At 40.3% G+C, this 22,446-nt stretch overlaps 1 protein-coding gene across 1 annotated transcript in view; it reads left to right on the top strand.

Moving 5' to 3' along the window:
• The window catches only part of LOC150091679 (uncharacterized), a 157,293-nt gene that overhangs the window by 86,329 nt on the left and 48,518 nt on the right, over positions 1 to 22,446 (top strand). The window contains exons 6-9 of the mRNA XM_090369247.1: positions 9,255 to 9,638; positions 21,212 to 21,292; positions 21,548 to 21,604; positions 21,769 to 21,874. Coding sequence (XP_090225373.1) covers positions 9,255 to 9,638; positions 21,212 to 21,292; positions 21,548 to 21,604; positions 21,769 to 21,874 — 628 coding nt within the window. The remainder of the gene's footprint in view (positions 1 to 9,254; positions 9,639 to 21,211; positions 21,293 to 21,547; positions 21,605 to 21,768; positions 21,875 to 22,446) is intronic.

Here is a 22,446-nt window from a genome sequence, read left to right as displayed (position 1 = left end):
AAAGAACTGGATGCAGGGAATAACTTTGATATTATATACTTGGATCTTAGAAAGGCTTTTGATACTGTTGCACATGGAAGACTGCTGCACAAATTGGAGCAGTGTGGCATTGGAGGCAAGTTGCTGCTATGGATAAAGGGGTGGTTGAGGGGGAGAAGACAGAGAGTGGTAATCAATGGACACTGCTCATCGTGGAATAATGTTATTAGTGGAATCCCTCAGGGTTCAGTATTGGGGCCTTTATTGTTTTCTGTATTTATAAATGATATTGATGATGGTATATCGGGCTTAATGTCCAAGTTTGCAGACGATACAAAGGTTGCCAGGGTTGTCAAGGACACTACTGACACTATGCTGCTGCAACAGGATTTGGAAAGGTTGAGCAGATGGGCTTCGAGGTGGCAAATGAAGTTTAACATTGACAAATGTAAAGTACTACATATGGGAAACAGCAACCCCAGAGCAACGTATCAACTCTGTGGTACTACACTGACAGTGGTAGAGAATGAAAGGGACCTGGGGGTGGTGGTGCAGGCAGATATGAAGTTCTCTGAGCAGTGCAGACGAACTGCAAGAGTAGCTCATGGTGTATTGTCAATGATATATAGGAATTTTTCTAGCAGGGATAAGGAGGTGATTATTCCCTTGTATAAGGCAATGGTCAGGCCACACCTAGAGTACTGTATACAGGCCTGAAGGCCTCATTTCAGGAAGGATGTAGAGCTGCTGGAACGAGTACAGAGAAGGGCAACTAGATTGGTGAATGGGACAAAGGGGTTCTCTTACGAAGAAAGGCTTAAGTTTTGCAAATTACAGTGTCTGGAAACTAGGCACCAGCGGGGGTGATCTGATAGAGGTGTATAAAGCCTTGAATGGTTTGAGCATGCTCAATGCTGATGGGATTCTTCCTCTAGCTCAGAAAAATCACCTGAGAGGGCATAAATTCAAATTGAGGAAAGACAGATGTAGGATAGATGTGCGGAAATTTGCCTTTAGCCAGCGGGTGGTTGGTGGGTGGAACAGACTTCCATCCCTTGTCGTGGAAGTTGATAGCCTAAATAAGTTTAAGGCTCAGCTGGACAGGTATTTCGAACGAACAGAGGGGTGAAGTGGAAGTGGTTATTTTTATTTATTTATGTTACTTTTTTTTTTTTTTTTTTGGCTGATGCTGCATAAGCTTGCTTTCTTGCATCAAATGCCTCTACTAATGCTAATGCTAATGCTAATGCTAATGCTAATATTCCTAACATGTTTATGAAACCCACATGTAGCGGTAAAAGTAACTAACAGATCTTTAACTTCGTCAACTCTGGAAATCGGCATCTCCTTGATGTAATATTCATTAACTAAAGTCTTAGTTTTCCTCGTAGCTGCAAAGGAAATAGAGCTGCATTTCCTAGTATTAACCTCCAAACCATTCAAAGCAACCCAATCAGCAAAAGAGTTGAGAGCAGCCTGAAGGTTAACTGCATCATCTTGACTGCTGATACGTGAATATAGCTTCACATCATCGGCAAACATTAGTGTCTTGATTCCACCTCTCTCAACAAATTGCGGTAGATCGTTGATAAAGATGGTGAATAAAATTCGAGAAAAAAAAGTTCATTTAATTCCCGGACTGGGGTAAGATTTTATGTTTAACGCGCGAAATTTTCTATAACTGCCGCTGGAGGCGCTCTACCTGATCGCTACTGAGCAGACTGTGTGCGCATGCCAGTACTTGTCGAGCCAGTGTTGCACGAAAAGAGTTTTTTTAGCCGCGTGTCACTGACGGCTTTGAAGCATGTATCACGTGGGACGTAGATTTAACAGCGATGTGTGATTCGTTATTGTGTTAGACGCGGCTTAATTGCACCGGAAACAGTTCAACAAATGAATGAAGCGGCGTATGGTAATGAGTGTCTTGGTAGGACAGCCGTACTCAGGTGTGAAATGGGTTCCCATCAACGCAATGTCAAGTCCCATTCGGCTAATGGGCAGGCAGAGATCACTGTCATAGGCGCCGAGGTTCTGCCACATCCGCCTTATTCACCGGACTTAGCCCCGTGTGATTTCTTCCTGTTTCTACGTCTGAAGAAAGCTCTGAAAGGCAAGCCGCCATTAAATATTTTTCATTAAAAATGCCGACGACAAAAAACGAGTTTATGGTCATTGAGAAGCGAGACAGACAGTGTAAAGAAAATCGTTGGTTGTTTAGCGCTCAGACAGAAATCCCAACTAAAAGGCCAACAGCGAGGATCATTGCTACTGATAGCGTCACAATCTGGGAATTTGAATATAAAATTAGTCACTCTATTACCTCTTTCAGTTTCTTTAAGGTACAAATAGCAAGTAAGCTATTTATGAAGGTAGCAATGAGAAAACCAGGTTTTCTACTCATGCTGTGATGGCCCTTCACCACACTGAGTAGAGTAGGTCGCCCTTCACCACGAGTTGCCTCTATATTGCACTACTGTAAACATTTTAATGAGAATATTTTATCGGAGTTTTATCCACTTAGATAATATAAATGGATCGCTTGTTCAAGTTGGAAAATTAACAGACACAATTATTCTCCATGACTAAATCTTTAGGCCAGAAGATACGAAAACCATAAGGGGATGACATCATCTATTCCTCTGCTCCATCTTTGATCAGTGAGCTTCTTCATCTTACTTTGAAGTCTAGCAACTCACCTGCTCGCCCCCATAGTCTAGATTTTAATCAGACTGAATACCTTTGGGATGAAAGGGATGAATATTCGCCCAGTAAGTGCCTCTTCTACGATTCAATTGGTGGCTCCGTGTGAGGTGGAATGGATACAAGTTCCTTCTATAAGGCACTGATTGAAAAAGTTGAAGGACGGATGGATGTTTTCCAATATATTCAAAAACGTAATACGACTACTATGTTCAAAACAGAGCCCCATGAACATCATTAAGATATGAAGACCAGGAAATCTGTCGGCTGTAGACCACGAACTATTGTCCTCCAATTCGACTGGAAGTTGTCGCACATTTAGCTGAATCTCTCGATGTACAGGTTGCTTTCAGTGCTCACAACAACCCTAGCTCACATCTGACTTCTGCCACTGCTGATGTTCCTGGAACACCGTTAGAAAGCCTCTTCTTGTTCTAATTATAAATTAGACTGCAGGTGTAGGGTTACATGAATAGGAGAATCGTACAAACTGCAGAATCAAAGACCATAAAAAAGATGTACTATATGGAAGAATCCTAAAATCTGACGCAGCCTTATATGCATTTCAATATGGTGACACATGGGATTTCAACAACACTAGAAGCCTCTGTACAGACAATCGATACGACAGAAGAAAATTTAAAGAAACTTTCGTGAAAATATTGGGTACCACCTCAATTAACAGAAAACAAGGAGTCGAATTCAACCCACAATATTTCCACCTTTTCAACAAGCAAATTGAAGAAGTGGAAAAACAGGAAAAGAATATAGTCCAGATATCCTGAAGAGCAGCCCACATACAACCCTCCGCCAGACCCCCAGAACCATCCTGCACAAGAACCACAGATGACCAGAGTATGAGAGCAAAATTTACCCCAAGACTTCCACTCCAACAAGAACCACTGGATCCAGGAGAGGAAATCTTAGCATCTTCCTATTGGTTAATAGATTTAATCCCTCACCTATAAATTAACTGACACCTACTAGAATCCATATCCCGATGTGTACGAATTTCAATTTGGGCTAAAGGTGCTCCTGCTAACTACAGTAGATACTGGATTGAGGTTTCTAATTTTTTGACACGTGAGTGCTAATTATTATGAAAAAATCCATAAAACAAAAAGGTTTGCAATTAGTGGAAGGTATTTTCCTTCAGCTGGTCAGATTTTGGATCTTCGAATGCATATAACTATGCTAATCACATAATTACCAATTTTTCAATGTGTGTGTAAATCTGGGTGATATAGGTATAAACCTGTGAGTGTGACGTCAAGATACCTCTATTCTGCAATGAATTGCGGGGGCTTTACTTCGCAGAGCCCCGCGCCGAACAGTATTTATTTCGTCTGGTTTTATGTATCTGAAACAAAAAGTTTTTATTTTTTTTTATTTCTAATTTTGATACTATTGGAAATATGTACTGTGTTATTGTTAGTCCACTTTTCCTGAGAAAAGTGGACTAACAATAACAATGTGAAAGTGAAGATTTTTATTTTATTTTGTTTTATGTGTTTGACGATTAAATATTCAGTATATACTGTATATTTATTTCACCTATAACTTAAGCTATGAATGTTGGCTCCATCTATCGGTCCTTTATGCAGGCTGAAAAAACATTTTTTCTTCTTGTTCTAGAATGTAAAGTTTTTTATTTCCTGTGCTGATACTATTTATGTCTTCCATGTTTAGAGGTATACTTTACTTCGAAAACCTGAAAAGTAAAGATTTTAATTTTTTTATGCATTCTATACTGTTTGATGTGAAATTTTATTTTACCAATGTTAGGCTACCAATGTGGCTCCATCTATTGGTCCACTCTGCAACTTGATTTTTTTTCTCTATACTGTATTTGAAATATAATGATTTTTACATTCTAAAAGTAATTTCCCAAAGTTGTTTACGATTTTAAAACTGTTGATTAATTGTGAAATTTTACAAAGTCATTTCTCTAGTAGTTAAGAAAAAGACAAAGACAAGAGAAAAAGGATAAAAAATTCGTTGTATCTTTTAACATCGTTAAAACATCAGAACCTTTTTTAACATCGTTAAAAGATACAACGAAAATTTCGTTGATTACACGATCATATTTTCCACAATGCCCAGCCCATTCTTAACCCGGGGAAATGTTTTATTTTATTTATTATAAAACGGGGTGAAATATACTACTGAAAGGGGTCGAATATTAAAAAAAAAAAAACACTAAAAACTCACCTATCACTTTAAAACTCGCTGAAACTTTCATTATTAGTGCTATCATTTTAAATGGAAAACAAAAATGAAAAGTTCACCAGGTGCAAACTAATCTTTAGTTGAACTGCCTCAGGCCCTGATGATGACAACACACCGTTGAAGATTGACAAGGTCAATTTCTTCGCGAAGGGTGTTTCGTTTCTTTCTGGCAACTGCAGTTTCCACACGATGCCAACAGTTCTCTATAGGATTCAGGTCCGGGCTGTTTCTTGGCCAGTTAAGAGTTGTAATGGACCGTTCTTCCAACCATTTTTTCACCTGTAACAAATGTAAACACATTACTGTCAAGGAGCAGAGTCGCCCTGAAAGATGCAGTTACTTGGCAGGTTGAAATGATCTCTAATGGTTGGCAGAAATTTGCCTTCCAATATAGCCAGCTTTCCATTGGCATTTAAGGAACCTGTAGGTGTACACTCTTTTTCTCAGTACTATATATTTCTCCATCTACTGTTAATTTAATTCGGTAACTATATGTTACCCTTGGGCTGCATATACAAGTCCAGGGACTTTGGGTTAGCTAGAATAGAGTGAGACAAACTGACAAATACACATTCAAGGGTTCAAACTCATGCACATACAAATTTTCCACTAATTGCCCAATACAAGCAAACTCCACAGAGGTGTACCATTACAAAAGTTCTTTACTAAATCTCATTACCACGAAGAATGATTTACAGTTCTTTTAAGACATCAGTTGGGTTTTATTCTTCCGCTTTACTGGTTAATCATGTCCTTGGCAAATAGGAGTACAGAATGCCTTATTTTGTCATTCTCTCTGATAGTTCTGATAATATCTGATATTAAAGTTGAAAATCGACTCGGTAGTCAAAAAAAAAAAAACAGAAGACTCCAGGGTGGACCACTGTGGATGTGCTTTAAACCTATTGATGGGGTAGAGAGTGCACTCTTAAGGGGATGCCGCCAGTCTTAACGCGCCACCCTTTAATTTCAATCGTACAACATACAGGATGTACAAGAGTGGACCACGACCGATAGAACGCATAGCCAACCGAGCAGTCACCGTCCTTTTGCAATGCTTTCACCCAGTTTGCACAAGATCTCTTCGCAACAAGAAGGATGTTCCCACAACCACAACTGCAGCTGTAAAGAGTCTACCTGGCATGAACTAGGGCAAACCACGGCATGGACCTAATACTAACATAACCCCAAACAGCATAAACTGTCCTCAAACAGACTACCACCGACAGCTGCCAACTGTACTGAGTACAAGAAGCAAGAAATGAAGACGATATGGACGGGATTAGTCCCATGAATGACTACTAAATGAATTGGACCTTTGGATACCTTGGTCGGGATGCAGTCGCATGAGTGACCTTCCATCGACTGATGACAGTTTGGTTTTCCTTGCACACACCATGTTGGCGATCTGAGCCGGCGCCCTTGCCTGGCCCACCTTTCCTTACCTTTCCTCGTCAGGGGGGAGTAAACTGTCCTCCTGTTTCCACCCCTCCTCGCCATCGAAAAACAGTTGAACTCTTCAACTGCAATCTGATGCCCGTCCCTGGCACGTGGAGCCGGACCTGGTTCTGTCTTTAAAAGCTGAAGCGCCAAAGCGCAATTAAACACTCAACAGAGAGAGTGCTAGACTGTTGAGTGCCAGCTGTCCAGCCTTGGGCCGCCCAAACCCAAGAACTGAACAACAGCCGAACAAAAAAAAAAAAAAAAAACCACTTAAGTGGTCCATGCTCAGGAGCCCTAGACCCGACCAAGAGCTTCCAGGTCTGAAGCTCCCAAGCCCTGATGCAATCAATGAAGATTCTGGTTGTAGACGGCCAATTCAATGTCCGTGAGGTTTCGTATGATAGATCTTTTAGGGAACACAGCATTTGCATACTCTTGTAAGGCCTGAAAGTTGTTAACTCCTTGCACCAATCTATGTACCTTATCTTCATTAAAATTAGCTATCTGTTTTCCCAAAAGACAGCATTCAGCATTATAATAAGGATGTGGGGGTGGCGTTTTCTTTTATATTTATTATTATTATTATTTTTTTTTTTTTTTGTTTATTTTAATCCCCACTTTGCATCTGACTAGTTATCTCACAGAAGAATTCCGGTTCTGAGGGAGTTCCTATATTAGATCACTCCTCCTTTGGGTTTTTGCTGTGTGTTCAGAAATGACCAAACACTATTTGCATTAAGTTAGATACAATTAATTTATTATACATAATTACAAATAAAAGATCAAGCAAATCATTACACATTATTCACATCATATATAGGTACAGGGCATGGATCACGTTCCTGGTCATTAGGCTCTCCCATCCATCATCTTCTTCTTACTATAGGCCCACTAACATTTCGTACAATCAGTTTAATTTAACTCTTTCTTAATTACAATTGACATTTATTATTTATATCTTCCTTTTTCATACCTATCTAGCACAATCCTACATTCTTCTTCATGGTTGAAACAATTCTTCTTCTGGAATTATGTCCACTTTACAAACTATTCTATTCTATTCTCTCCCCAGCACTTTAAAGTTACATGTAAATGAAATATACATGGGATTATTTATTTCTTCATTCCCTCAAGTAAACTCCAGCATTTAGCGACTAATTTCTCTACATCAGTGACATTATATAAGTAACATACAACTGTACCTGCTCTATAGGCTAACCCGTCCAAATTTATTACTTTTCCTCCATTAATTAATCAGTAAATAAATCATAACTGTAAATCATCCTTCATTAAACTATTTCTATGATATTTCCTTACTTATCTATACAACATGCATTTAATTAACTATATGTTTCCCTAAATCTCACTTAATATTTAACTATCTTCCCTGCAGTCCTTTGCAATTACATAGAGGTAAATTCGTTGTTTAACCACTTACTTCTGGGGATTTGGATCTTACCGCTAACACAACATGTGGCCTGTGCATCGGGTCCTCCATTGGTTTGGGAACGTTCTTCTGGAATGCTAAACTTTGCCAGGGACACTTTTCGCTTTGCCGATCATCCTGGTGTCGCTTCCTTCTTTGCTGTGCCGGATCATTCAGTAGGAGTCGCTTCCCATCACTTTATTTCTACAGGACGGTACGGTGTTCTTCTGTTAGCATTATCTCGCTGCCCTCCTTTCAAATATATTTCTCGGTGGACGCTTTCGGACTTCTATGTTCCATCTCGAGAAAGTTCCCCTTTCCGTAACTTATCTACACTTTGTTAAAGCTATCAGAATTTAGTGAACTCACCATAACTGGTTCTACTGGTGGATCGCTTCCGGGGACTGTTTCCTGGGCCTATCTTTCCAAAAAATCACCCTCGAAGAACACTTTATCATCTTCCGAAAAACTTTATCATCTCCGAAAAAACTTTATCACATATCTAAAACATCACCCTTAACTCGCGCACTCTTGCCTTTTTATTTCCCAAAATTTAGTAACGCCCTCCTTTCCTCAACCAATCATTTCTATCTGACCATCATCGTCTCCATTCTCATTTGCCTATGACCCATGACACGATGGTCGAGCCCCTTCCGGTGTAGAAAGAACTTCCGTTTCTAGAGAATTCTCGAATGTTCTGGAAATGACCAGAAATTTCGGAGCTCAGAATCCATCCGGAAAACATCTGCGTCCATTTTTTTGATTCGTCTCGCCTTATTATAAAATGACCACACCTGCTCTGTTTGCAGTAAGCAAAAACGCTTACACCTGGTACCCCTATTGTAATCTCTGGAGCACTCTGTCCCTTTTGCCATGCCATCAATTAACCCCCCACTGTTCCGTCTCAATATCTTCACTTGCTGCTTCAGGTAGTGGGCGCTGATCGTATATTTCTTTCTAATGTTTATTTTCACGGTATAGTTGCTTGTACATTAAATTTAACCTTCTCTTAAATTAATTCCATTAGCGTGAGACCCATTATCTTAAACAATATTTGTGATTTTAAGTGTTTTCTTGTAAGGTCTATAATATTACTCTATCTAGCATTCTATCATTAATTATATAGACATTTAATTTAATTTGTAAGACTTTGTGTCTTACAAGGACAAGAGAACAAAATATGCTACCAAGTCTCTGCCGCTCCACAAGAACACCATGGATCCGGCTCCAACCCTCGAGAATGCAGTTTATCTCTGATTGACCCATGACCTGTTAGCAAAAAACTGGTATACATAGACGGACAGAACCACGACGACACCGGTTTAGTAATGGCAAAATCTGCCACAGGAATGATCTTCCTGGTTAATACTCTCACCTCTGAAGAACTCCACCGTGCTCTCCATATTCCGACCAACCCAGTCCAAATTCGAAGTTTCTCCTCCTTAACTGTAGCTGTAAGATTCAATGACATCCCTAGATATTGTGCAGGATTCTACACAAGTGCAGTAAGCCTCGTGACGATCCTCGAGCTTATAGGCCAATTTCGCTTTTATCAAACCTCGGTAAGCTGTTCGAGAGGTTATTGCTTCCTAGAATAGTTGACGTCCTGACTGTTGGTAATGCTATATCGAATTTTCAGTTTGGCTTCAAGAAGGGTCATTCGACCGAGGAGGCAATATTGACATTAATTAATCATGTGAAGTCCTCTTCCGAGAAATATATTTTGGTTGTGTTTGTAGATTTTGAAGGTGCTTTTGACTCCGTGTGGTGGGAGAGTGTTCTGAGTGTTTTGAGGAGGTCTGGCTGTGACCGGTATTTATATGGAGTAATACGTTCATATTTTAGAGATAGATTGGTAAAGGTATGTGCGAAGCACCTAATGTATAGCTATTATGTAGGCCGAGGATGTCCACAGGGATCAATACTGGGTCCAATTTTTTGGAATGCCGTACTGCATCAGTGGTTGCAGAAGACTCTAGCTATAAGTTGTTTCCGTGTGGGCGTACGCGGATGATTTGATTGTGGGGGTCCCGGGTGGATCTAGAATTGTGTTGGAGCATAGAATACAGGAAGTTTTGGTGGACCTTGCTGATTGGGCTGCCTTGAACAAGTTGAAAATTTCATCCACAAAAACTAAATTCATGGTATTTAAAAATCATTTTTATTATAACCGCCCACCTAGAGTAGTGTTAAACGGAAGGCAAATTCCTTTTGTGTCCAACATTAAGTACTTGGGGGTGATACTGGATGATAGGATGAGGTTCCATTTACATGTTGCATATTTGAATGACAAAATAAAGTTTATTTACTCAGTTGTACGAATTTCAAGAAGAGAATGGGGTCTTAGTAAAAAAAAACTATGAGTTTATATTACAAGACGATCTTTTTACCAATTATTGCTTATTCTGTCGGTGTATGGATTGCGGATGTGTTCAAGGCCAGAATCCAACGTAAGTTAATGTCGTTGCAACGTTGTATGATACTTATTTGTATGCACCACGGACTGTGTCTACGGTGGCACGTCAGGTGATTGCTGGATTGTTACCTCTGGATTTATATGTGGTTATATAGAGGAATGATGTATGCGATGCGGAAAGGTATTCCTGCACAATATCTAGGGATGTCATTGAATCTTACAGCTACAGTTAAGGAGGAGAAACTTCGAATTTGGACTGGGTTGGTCGGAATATGGAGAGCACGGTGGAGTTCTTCAGAGGTGGGAGAAATAACCAGGAAGATCATTCCTGTGGCAGATTTTGCCATTACTAAACCGGTGTCGTCGTGGTTCTGTCCGTCTATGTATACCAGTTTTTTGCTAACAGGTCATGGGTCGATCAGAGATAAACTGTATTCTCGAGGGTTGGAGCCGGATCCATGGTGTTCTTGTGGAGCGTCAGAGACTTGGCAGCATATTTTGTTCTCTTGTCCTTATTATAATGCTGAATGGTGTCTTTTAGGAAAACAGATAGCTAATTTTAATGAAGATAAGGTACATAGATTGGTGCAAGGAGTTAACAACTTTCAGGCCTTACAAGAGTATGCAAATGCTGTGTTCCCTAAAAGATCTATCATACGAAACCTCAGGGACATTGAATTGGCCGTCTACAACCAGAATCTTTATTGATTGCATAAGGGCTTGGGAGCTTCAGACCTGGAAGCTTTTGGTCGGGTCTGGGGCTCCTGGGCATGGACCACTTAAGTGGTTTTTTTTTTTTTTTTTTTTTGTTCGGTTGTTGTTCAGTTCTTGGGTTTGGGCGGCCCAAGGCTGGACAGCTGGCACTCATCAGTCTAGCACTCTCTCTGTTGAGTGTTTAATTGCGCTTTGGCGCTTCAGCTTTTAAAGACAGAACCAGGTCCGGCTCCACGTGCCAGGGACGGGCATCAGATTGCAGTTGAAGAGTTCAGCTGCTTTCTGATGGCAAAGTGACCTGACATAAACAACATACTACACTCACAAACATCTCTCTTATATTTACTTTTATTCTTTCCTATTCAAAATTCCTTGTTTATACACTTAACTTAACTTAGCTTAGATTATGAACTTAACTTAACTTAAATTTTTTTTTTTTTTACTTTACTTCTCTTTTCAAAAATATGTTTTGTCTTCTTAGCTATCTTTTTATTTATCAGGTCCACTTTACAGATTTTCTGTTTTAAATGATTTAGGTGGAGATGGGCATTTGCCTGGGAACCACCCTGAACTAGTATACACACACACACACACACACACACACACACACACACACACACACACACACACACACACACCCTCGCCATCCCTCAATAACGCTGATTTACATTTGACCTGGAGTGCTTTCTTTGTCATACGACTGATTTGTGACCTTGGCATTGTTCCTGCTTTGGGTAAAGTCATGCAGCCCTCTAGCAATTTCGTAATTAGTCACACCCACGTCCCAACTGTCGTTTTGTCACTTCTGACGTACCGTTGCACTGTATACGTTTTGTCTCGCTGCTCAAGCTGAATATCTTCAATTGGGCTCCTCAAAAGCACACGTGACCAACAGGGATAGCCCAAAACACCGCAAACTTTTCAGATTGACCCCTAATAGTGCTACGGACTTGTGACAGACGTCGTTCCTCAGCATTTGACCTGCTTTATCTAGTGGAATATCTAACAGCTCTATAATGCGACCAGACCCGATTATCCACATCCAGCATGCGTGACGTAGAATTTCAGGTCATTGCTGTTAACCAAGACCGGCAGGCCATGCGTGCCCCTTCCACACCCAAGATAAAACCAAACCAGAATGAGGTAATAGAAGAGACTGATGACAGGAAGCCTTCCGCCTCTAAGAAAAGAAACCAGAAGCCAACTCTTCCCAGATCGGACAGACAGACTAGGAGCACTAGTGAGCCTAAGAATGCTCAGACGACTGCTCCGACACCTAATGATATCCAAGACGTGGGTAATAAACAGGAAGAGGCTAGCCCCGTACTTGATTCCACTCTTCCAGATGGGACCCTGCCAGAGCAAATCTTGGCTCTTACAGCTTAACTAGAAACCCCTGATGGCAAAATCGAATAATAGAATTACCACAGGTCTGCGTGGCGAAATAGTTAATACATGGACCAAGATGGGATGGAAACCGTATTGCACAACTCCCACATTGAGCAGGAAAAGGTAAATGCAAAATTGGAAGCTATCCTCCTAGATAGGGCAGAACAAATGCCACAGCGTGCCCTATCCTATGTCGACATGCTGAGGAAGCCGGCTGACAAGCTGCCAGCCCCCGCCAAACAAATTGCACCAAAGAAAAGACCACTAATCCAACTACCCAACATAGTGATTGTGAAACCTGCATCTGAACAACGCTCCGAAAACCAGCGAGGGAGTTAAAACAACTGTAGTCACGCAATTGAAGGAAGATTTAAGGACCACCAAGATTAAATCCATTCGAAAAACCCGGACAGTCGGAGTCATTATAGAGACAGAAACGCAGGAGGAAGCTGCCAAAATCCTAAAGAATCCACGGATACAGGCGCTTGGGCTAGTTGCGGAGAAACCCAAGAGAAAGCGACCAGCAACCATCATTTTTGAAGTTGACAAAGATATTACTCCGGAGATATTAAAAGCAGAAATATACCATAGAAATCTCCAGACTGACTTCCCAAACGGAAAAAGAGAGCGTGATCATGCCAAAATACAAAACAAAATCAAGAAATGGGGGAGCTACCAACTGGGTAGTAAAGCTTTCTCCCCCTTCTTGGCAAAAGATCTCCACGCGAAACAGAGTTTACATATAATGGGGAAGCCACCGCTTTAAAGAGCATGTAGCAGTCCCCAAATGTTTTAAATGCTCCTGGTAAGGACATACCACACACACACACACATGCGCCCAGGCAACATCAACATGTGGGCATTGCGCACAGAAAGGACACGAGTACAATACATGCCCCAACAAACCAGCCAAGCCTGTCTGTGCAAACTGCAAGGCTCACAACATGAATCATAACCACTCCATACGGGATGGTAAGTGCCCTGTCTACTTAAAACAAAAGAGTATTTATCAAATAAGAACCGACTATGGGTACCCTGCATAAACGTTTTAATACTAGAGAAATCAAGTTTATTCAAATCAATGCACAGAGGGCTCGTGCTGTTGTAGACCAAATTCGGATTAAGGCCGATGAAACTAATGCAGACGTAATTCTATTACAAGAGCCATATACAAACGATAAAAAAGTGAGAGGATATCTACTCTCCTACAAAATAATTCAAATGGAAGGAGACATACCGTGGGCAGCGATCGCTGTTCGGAATCCCAAGATCACAGTAATGAAGGTCGCACATCTCTGCTCGAATTGGGCGGCATGTGCTCAGCTCTTGACCCCCCCCCCCTTGGGGCTTTTTATGTCATTTCTCTATATTGCAGACCTGGAGAAGATGTATTGCCAGCGATTAGATACTTGGAAACAGCTCTGACGCAACTACCGACGGCAAGACTACTAATTAGTGCAGATGTCAATTGCCAATCAAGGCTTTGGCATAGCAACACTGAAGACCGACGGGGAACAGGGAATGGACAGCGCCTGGAAGAATTCTTGGCTAATTCCACTTTTACAGACCTCAACCTGCCCCACAAGCCTCCTACATTCTCCACGGAGACTTCCATAGATGTAACCCTTGCTACCAGATCAATGGCAGGCTACCTCCAGAACTGGGTGGTCCAGGAGGTTTGGACCACCTCTGATCACCGGGCCATTACCTTTGAATGAAGCGCTCCATTGGCCGCATTCCGATCCAACGATTGATGACACAGAGATATGCGGTCGATAAGGCAGACTGGGCCCCGCGTTCAAAAGATCCTGTGTGACCTTTCCACCAGTTACCAGCAGATGATCTTAGGCTAAATGACCCTCCCTAACCTACATCAGCAAATTGTCACCAACCTCATTACCAGTGCGTGTGACACAGCAATGAAGAAGAAAAACCCTAGACCAGGTGCTGTCCCATGGTGGTCCTCAGAGTTACAGAATCTTAGATGGAAGATGAACCAGAAGAGGAAAATCTTCCAACGTGCAAGGAGATCTTGGCCTGCCAATGAGGTTGAAGAATTAAGACAACAATACAGGAACATCCGAAATGAGTACACTGCTCTAATTAGAAAAAGAAACAAAAATCATGGGAAGATCTTGTTACCTCAGTTGGAAATCAAAACCCCTGGGGGGTAGTATACAAGGTTACCACCAACAAACTCCCCCGAGGAGAAGTTATCCCGTCAACCATAACACCAACGGAAGTATGACAAACACCTGGACCAGCTCGATAAATAATATTCTTGATGCAATCCTTACGCAGCCGGCAATGGTAACAACCCCACAGCAGCTCTTGCTAAGCAGACAAAATGATGACTACAGCACAGAAACAGAAGAACCGCCATTTGCTTTGGAGGAATTTAACTTAACAGCAGCAAGAATTAGGACACGTAACTCAACCTTGCCTCCTTTCCTTACACACCTGATTACATGCCAGAGACTTATTTCAATTCGGACCACGAGCCAATTGTTGCGCTTTTACACCTACCTGCTCCGACTTTCAATGTTGTGAATTCAACTAATAAAAGAGTAATAGTTAGTCCGAGACTTTTGAGTACTGCTAAATGTGTTGAAGCTGCCTCTGCTATCCCGTGATCAGTCCTAGGAAATGGGATCTTGAAATTGCAGTAAACTTGCGTACTAGTTGGCTTAAGACGATTGCGACCTTTGCAACATCAAAGAGAATTTCCATTATGCCTCTGTCCAGAGCTTGGTGGACGCCCATCTTAATATGAGCTTCGAGCTAAAACAGCATCTGCACAAAATGTGGAAGCAGTCGCAAAGTGTTCAATAGAGGATAGCTTAAATCCTCTCCAGTATTGGGCCACTGGGTCTAATAGTGGACAGGAAGAAGAAGAATTCATTCATTTTTGTTCATTAAACTAAAGGTCAAATTAACTGCGTATTTTTATCCCATAATATCGGAAAACTGACAGTTTGGGGGGGGGGGGGACACACAGGCTAAAAGGGTAATAGTGGCCGCAGGCAGAGGCAAAAGTGATTCTTGCACTGCTTCTATTAGAATGAGCAGCAGCCTGGAAAGCAAGGTAATGGAGATTTCCAGGACTGCTGGGAGTCATAGTGGAACAAGTGAATGCATGGACTGCGTTTGCATAACTAAAAGTAGAAACAGGTACACGTACACGAATGCTTGGAGAACAGTTAATAAATTCGATGAGCTGGAAATGTTAGTCAAGACATCAAACGCAGATATTGTTGGGACATCAGAGATGTGGTGCCACACAGATATAAGGAATACAGAATTGGAATTTGGGGAGTACAATGTGTACAGAAAGGATAGCCAGGACAGGAAGGGAGGAGGGGTTATGCTGTTAGTTAAGAAACATATAAAATCTAAGGAAGTGCATCAAGTTGATATGGGTGGACAGTGCGATTGTTGAGTCAGTTTGGTGTGACATAAGCACTGGGAAAGGAAAAATGAGAGTAGGTGTGTGTTATAGGCCTAATGACTCTGATGAGTATAATAAGAAATTGTACGGGGAAATAGATAGAGTGGGCCAGTAAATTAGAGAGTCTTTTAATGGGGGATTTTAACTTTCCAGATATTGACTGGAACTTTCGGGTTGGTCACTGGCACACTAGCAAGGCTTTTGTGGATTTATTGGATGATTGTTTTCTACAGCAGCATGTTCGAGACGCAACCAGAGGGAGTAATACTTAACAGTAATTATTCATGCATTAAGAATTTGCAGGTAAGGAAACACTGGGTGACATTGATCAAAATGTACTCATGTGGGAATTACTTAAAGATGTAACTACCATCAAAGCTAACGGGAAGGGCTTTTCTTTCGTAAAGGTGACTACAGAGTTCACAGACAGTTTTTAAGTTCTGTACAATGGGATCAACTGATCATGCTACCAACGTTGAATTCTAAATGGGAAGTCTTCAGGGACTTGATTTTGGAGGCTACTCGGCTTTTCATCCCAATTAAGAAATACTGTTCAAGATTAAGCCTAAATGGATGTCAGATGAATTAATGAGGCTGTGGCAGAGAAGAATGTATGGGATGCATATAAAGTATCAAGTGACACAGAAGCCTATGGCAGGTACAAACTAGTCTGTAATCAAGCCACAAAGGAGGTTAGGCAGGCGAAGGCAGATTACGAGAAATCCTTGGCAAAGGATGCGAAGAAAAACAGCAAACAGTTCTTTACTTATGTAAACTCTAAAAGGAAAGGGATGAATCAGATTAGACCACTTAACAAAGATGGGTTGACTATTGATGAACATGCTCCAGTAGCGATGAACTGAATGAGTATTTTGCATCTACATTCACACATGAGGAGTTATACAATGAGGGGAGTGGCAGCGGTTTATCAAATGCTAACAGGGAGCTAAGTGATTTTGTAATAATTAAGAGCGAAGTGGAGGAGAAATTGTTGAAGTTAAACATAAGTAAGGCACCTGGGGTGGAGGAGATCTATCCAGTTATATTAAAGGAGGCAGCAAAGGAAGTAAACAAACCCTTACCCTTAATTATGAGAGCTTCCTTGAACTATTGGGAGGTTCCTTGAACATTTAGACGCCTCCAGTCCATGAGGACTGGAGGCGTCCAAATGTATCACCAATTCACAAAGGGGTTTCAAAAGGTGACACAAGTAACTACAGACCTGTTAGTTTAACTTGTGTTCCCTTGTGTTCCGGGGAAAATAATGGAATCACTGGTTAAAGAAGCATTGCAGGATCATCTAAACAAGACTGCAGTAATAGTTAAGCCACAACATGGGTTTGTTAAAGGGAGGTCATGTCTGACCAATTTGATTGGATACTATGATGTGGTCACAAAGGAACCGAATGCCAAAAATAATTTTGATATCATATATTTGGATCTTAGAAAGGCTTCTGATACTTTTGCAGATGGAAGACTGCTGTACAAATTGGAGAGGTATGGCGTTAAGAGTAAGTTGCTACAATGAATAAAGGGATGGTTTAGTGGAGACGATAAAGAGTTGTAATCAATGGACACTGCTCTTCGTGGACAAATATTATTAGTGGGTTTCCCCAGTATTCGGTGTTGGGCCCATTGCTGTTTGTATATTTATCAATGATATTATTGAGGGTAGATCAGGTTTAATGTCCAAGTTAGCAGATGATACAAAATTTGGCAGGGTTGTTACCAACAGTTTTTACCAAATTTTGCCATGATTCCAAATTATTTTTTTGGTGGTTTGGACTTATAGTTTCTTAGTACTTCTAAATTCTTGGTGTAGTCTTGAGAGAGGAAGCGCCTCGACATCTGCTAATACTGGTCACAGGATAGGAATTGGTAATTCTAATTTAGGATAGAATTACACCACGATATATGGCTTTTAGAAAGGCTGAAATTTGCCCCCACTTCTTTTTTTTAACTTTTTTTTCCGATTTCTCTTAACTTCTTTTTATTATGGATGTTTCCTTCTCTGACCCCCCGCTGCACTTCTTTTCCTTCCCCACCCATCCCCAACTTTTCCAGCTAATTCCCCGTTTCCTGTTCTCACAACTTTGTCTATCCTGGAACTTTGTTCCGGTATAGACTATAATGAAGGTAGTAGTTCCTGATAGCCTCCATGTGGCGGGGATTGGACGTGGTGACCAGGTGTTGCCGCTTTCCACCTGCTAAGAGCCAGGTCCCGGCCGACAACATAACAACAGAACACATAACATTTACACACCCAACACACCACATACAAATGGCCGGTTTTGGTGTAAGCTTCAACACAAGAAATATAATAGCAGCTAATGGAGGAAACCCTCGGGTCCGCCACAAAACACATGAATATCCCTGTGGTATTGAGATATCTGATGGTATGATATTGTTGTTACTTCGGGCCTTTTGAATGGCTTTTCTAGCTCAATGAATTTTACGTCTCAGTACATCGGTGTGACCACCAAGGTGTGGTTTTAGCTGCCTGAATGCAGTATGATCGTTTTCTGATTCGGGAAAATCTGAGGAGAACATTGAATCTAATGTGTAAGATAAGGATAGGTGTATTCTAAGCGTCAAGACAATTAAGGCTATGAGGAGCAGTGTATTATTTCGGTAGTTAAGGGCAAAGTTTTTAATTAAAGAAAGAAAGAAGAGTAAGGCACTTAAAAAACTTTTAGGCTCAGTAAGTTGGAGCTTTAAAAGAGAACGAAAAGTTGAATTAAATTTCGGGGAATTTTCAAGATTGATAATCGAAATCTCGAGTGTATTCATTCCATTAACGAGTAACTACACAAGGAGGAAGTCAAGGCGGATGAAAAGGGATATATCGAGCCCCATAGATCAGAAATAACCATCTTTGGACAGCTACAGAGCGAATTGAGATTCAAATGATTCTTTCATTATAAGTGAATCTGCAAGAAAACCACAAACAGGACTAGCCAGGCAGAGGAAGGACATTTTAAATGGCTAGTTCATAGGGCCAAGCACGAGGAAAAGGAATTATATTACATAAATCGAAGAGGGAAATAGCAGATGGGAATTTTCTCAATTATTTTTTTTTTTGCGGGATTTCATGCCGCATAAGCTACTTTGGCTATAACGAGTTTGCTCAATTATAAATAATCCAGCCGATGTTTCTGGTCAGCTGAATACATACTTAACGTGATCTGCACAGAGAGAATAGTGTTTCTTGTCAAGGGGCACCAGAGATCCCCCCTCCCTCCCCAACTCCATATAGTGTACTCTGATTGCAACACAAACTCTATAAAGGTAAGAGATAACGTCATTGCTGTTGTGGTCTGCTTACTTTAGATGCGTTGGTATGTTGTTCCTCGGGTCTCATGCCTTATCAAACAATAATATAGCTTAAACAGGTTTTAAAACTCATCATTTTTCCTTAAAAATTTTGTCACTTTTATTCAAAGTAGAGATGATACTCGCAGTTTTAACTAATATTTTTTAAAAGCTAGTTTCAATCGATTTTTCAGGTCTACAGGAACAGTAGAAGCACTTCGGAGGTATCCACGATGAATGAAACGGAATACAGCGCTTTCTATGGCCAAAATGGTAAGTAAATTCTATACCTCGTGTCACTGACAGGTCAAACCCATCAGCTACTTTCTCATCTTTATAAAACAATAAATTTAAGTTAAACTACTCAAAATATCCTTATGACAAGAAGAAATAAGAAAGTATCCATTCAGCGCGATCTCGATCTTTTCTCTTCCATCCACATTTTCTGGGCAATTCTTAGGAAATGAGAACATCCATCCACATTTCCAACAACGAAGTAATCTTTTCCATCATTTCCTTTGTAAAATCTTCGCACTTGGCTCCTACGATAAAAGAATTTTGGTGCGCATAAATTGTTATTGATTAAAAACTAAAATTAATGATGTAACGTGGGAGAATCGAATGGTCATTTTATGATTACTGTTCCACAGATCCCCGAGTTGCTGAGTGGCCTTTGATGCACGACTGGAAGCCAACTCTATGTGTTGCCTTGATGTATTTCCTTTTCGCGAAAATGGTTGGGCCAGGAATGATGAAGAAAGCTGAACCTTTTAGTCTAAAACACGTGATGCTCTTATATAATGTCTTTGTCACCGTGGTGAATGGATATATCACTTATAAGGTAAAGCAATATTTGAACCTCTACAAAAAATGAATTCTACTTTAAAATAGGTGTTTTAATAGTAATTCAATTTATTTTGGATTTTGGTCTTTTTTTTTCTTTTTATTGATATCAAATCCGAGAGATTTTGAAACTTATAATATACCAGGATATATGTGAAGCATGGTTGTTTCAAAGGACAGAAAGTAGAAGGGATAAATGAGTAAGAGACAAGTTGGTTCTGTGATTTTGGAATCGAATAGCGAACAAAGGATTTGACTGAAAACGTTGTACAGATGCTACTTCAGAATAATAAAGCACGTGAGAGAAATTTTAGGACAATTGCGTATTTGATAGTCCTGGTCCAAAGAATATCAGAGCGGATATACTGTATATATACACAAGAACTGCCTCTGAAGCGAAAGGAATTGAAAAGGGAATAATTTGAGTCATAGTTGAGATAACTGAGAGCCTGTTAAGTGGGGCTTGACAGACCCTTCGTGGAAATGGACACCATTGACATTGGAACTGAGACCACACATTGATGAAATGAATGAGGAAGTTTTTGGAGTGTTTAGCCCTTTTTGTAGATATGTTTTCTCAATTACTTGCCATTTGACTACGAATTGAATTGATGATATTTGTAGATATCGACTGGCATAGCAAAAATATACCTAACTCGTGACCGCATCTTGCATCCATACTACTAGAGCTTTTTCTAGCAACTAGCTGGCAGACTAGAGCGAGCAAGATTATACAGTACATGATCCTGATGCCATCTAGAGAGTTACCAATAGGTTCGGTTTATTGGAATATGTCGATGTCGGCCTGCGAAAACCCTCGAAATGTAAAGAAGATCGGATCTTGCATTAATGCCCATTATAACCTCAAAAAAACTCACTCAAACTACCTGATAGAAGAGATTGACCAAGTTACACAGAATAATCGGTTTCACTGATGACCCCTACTTGGGCCTGCTGCCAGGATTCACATTAATTTCCAGTGAAAAACAACATAATATTCTTCTCTCAGTACTTTAAGGCGAGAGATGTTTTGACTGAAAATAAGTGGAACGACGGATATAAATGCAGACACGAATATACTAGGTTTCTGTTTCAGTTCACCAGTGTTTATTTAGGAAAATCCACTGCTCATCAATATGAAGTATGACCTCCATGAACAGCTTCAGAGCGTTAACAGACACGTTATTCGATGTGTCGTTATTGGATTCATGAAGCGTTTCTCTATTGGAGAACGTCTGGTTTCTCTCTCCTTTGGTTACTTTACTTTCCAAACAGCCCTCTTGTAATGTCTCTAACCTTTTTCTTTATGTAGGCTGTTCAGATAGCATTCTTAAAGAAATACAACCTTGGATGTGAACCATGTGACTTTTCTGATGATCCTCTCTCGTATCAGGTAAGATTTTTCCCATTTTCTTTTATAACTGACCAATATTTGACTTTACTCTTATTTATATTTAAAATATACTCCATTTCGGTGTTTGTTCATTATATTATGGATTCCAGCGTAAATAAATCTTGCGAAGATTTCTTATAATATTTTTTTCTACTTTATTTTACAACCACATTTAAACAAATATAATGCTGAGACTATTTAATTCATAATATAATGACTTAATCCTCAAAATAATTCTGCCTTTTTATTTTATAGCTTGCACAGACCACATATTTGTATTATCTAACAAAATTGGTGGAGCTCCTTGACACTGTAAGTCCGATGATATTTTCCCACTGAAAGGTTTTATTGTTCTTGGCATAGATTCGTTTTAACACTGTCTTGAAAGAACTTATACGCTGTGTTTGTAAAATTTTAAGCCTCTGTTTTTTTTTTTCATAGAACGCTAAATATTTCTAACTTTACATTTTTTTTAGATTTTCATCATATTAAGAAAAAAGTTCAACCAGGTGAGCTATCTGCATATTGTACACCATGCCTACACTCCTATAGTGGCTTGGTTTGGTGCCAAAACGGCTTCTGGTAAGTATGGATTCATTTGCATACATTTTGTAAACTAAATAAAGTTGAAAACGAGTATTTTCTGGCTTCAATCTTATTTACACTTCAGTTTTAAGTATTTTATTAAGTTCGTACACCATGGAAATCACATTTCCTCTGTACCTGAATAATACCAGCAATAAAATGGCATGATTAGCCCACTGGTTTCAACCCCGGACCACCAATATGATGGAACCGGTGGTCGAATACCACCGGGGAAAAAAGAAACGCGAATGTCGCTCCATCGGACCTACCTCTTGAGGTTCTGAATGATGGCTGAGGCAGGTAGAGGTGTTCAAAGAACAAGAAATACGGACTCTACCGAACCAGCACTAGAGGAGGAACAGGGTGTACAAGAAATACAACACGAAGCAGCTGAAGTGAACACACACGATATCCAGAATAGAAGGAAGAGTTTAAGAAGGTTCCAGAGATTCGAAGGAATGGACCACATAAAGACCTACACCATACAAAAGCAGATTGTTCAACTGAATCCTGTGCCAAGTTACAAGCCATTTCAGTTAGCGAATAACACCGAATTCAAGGATTAATAT

This window comes from Mastigoproctus giganteus, chromosome 1 (assembly GCF_048544385.1).
Source record: "Mastigoproctus giganteus isolate SK-2022 chromosome 1, ASM4854438v1, whole genome shotgun sequence".
Lineage (NCBI taxonomy): Eukaryota > Metazoa > Arthropoda > Arachnida > Uropygi > Thelyphonidae > Mastigoproctus > Mastigoproctus giganteus.
The sequence above is the reverse complement of the archived record's forward strand: the minus strand, read 5'-3'. Positions and strand labels throughout refer to the sequence as shown.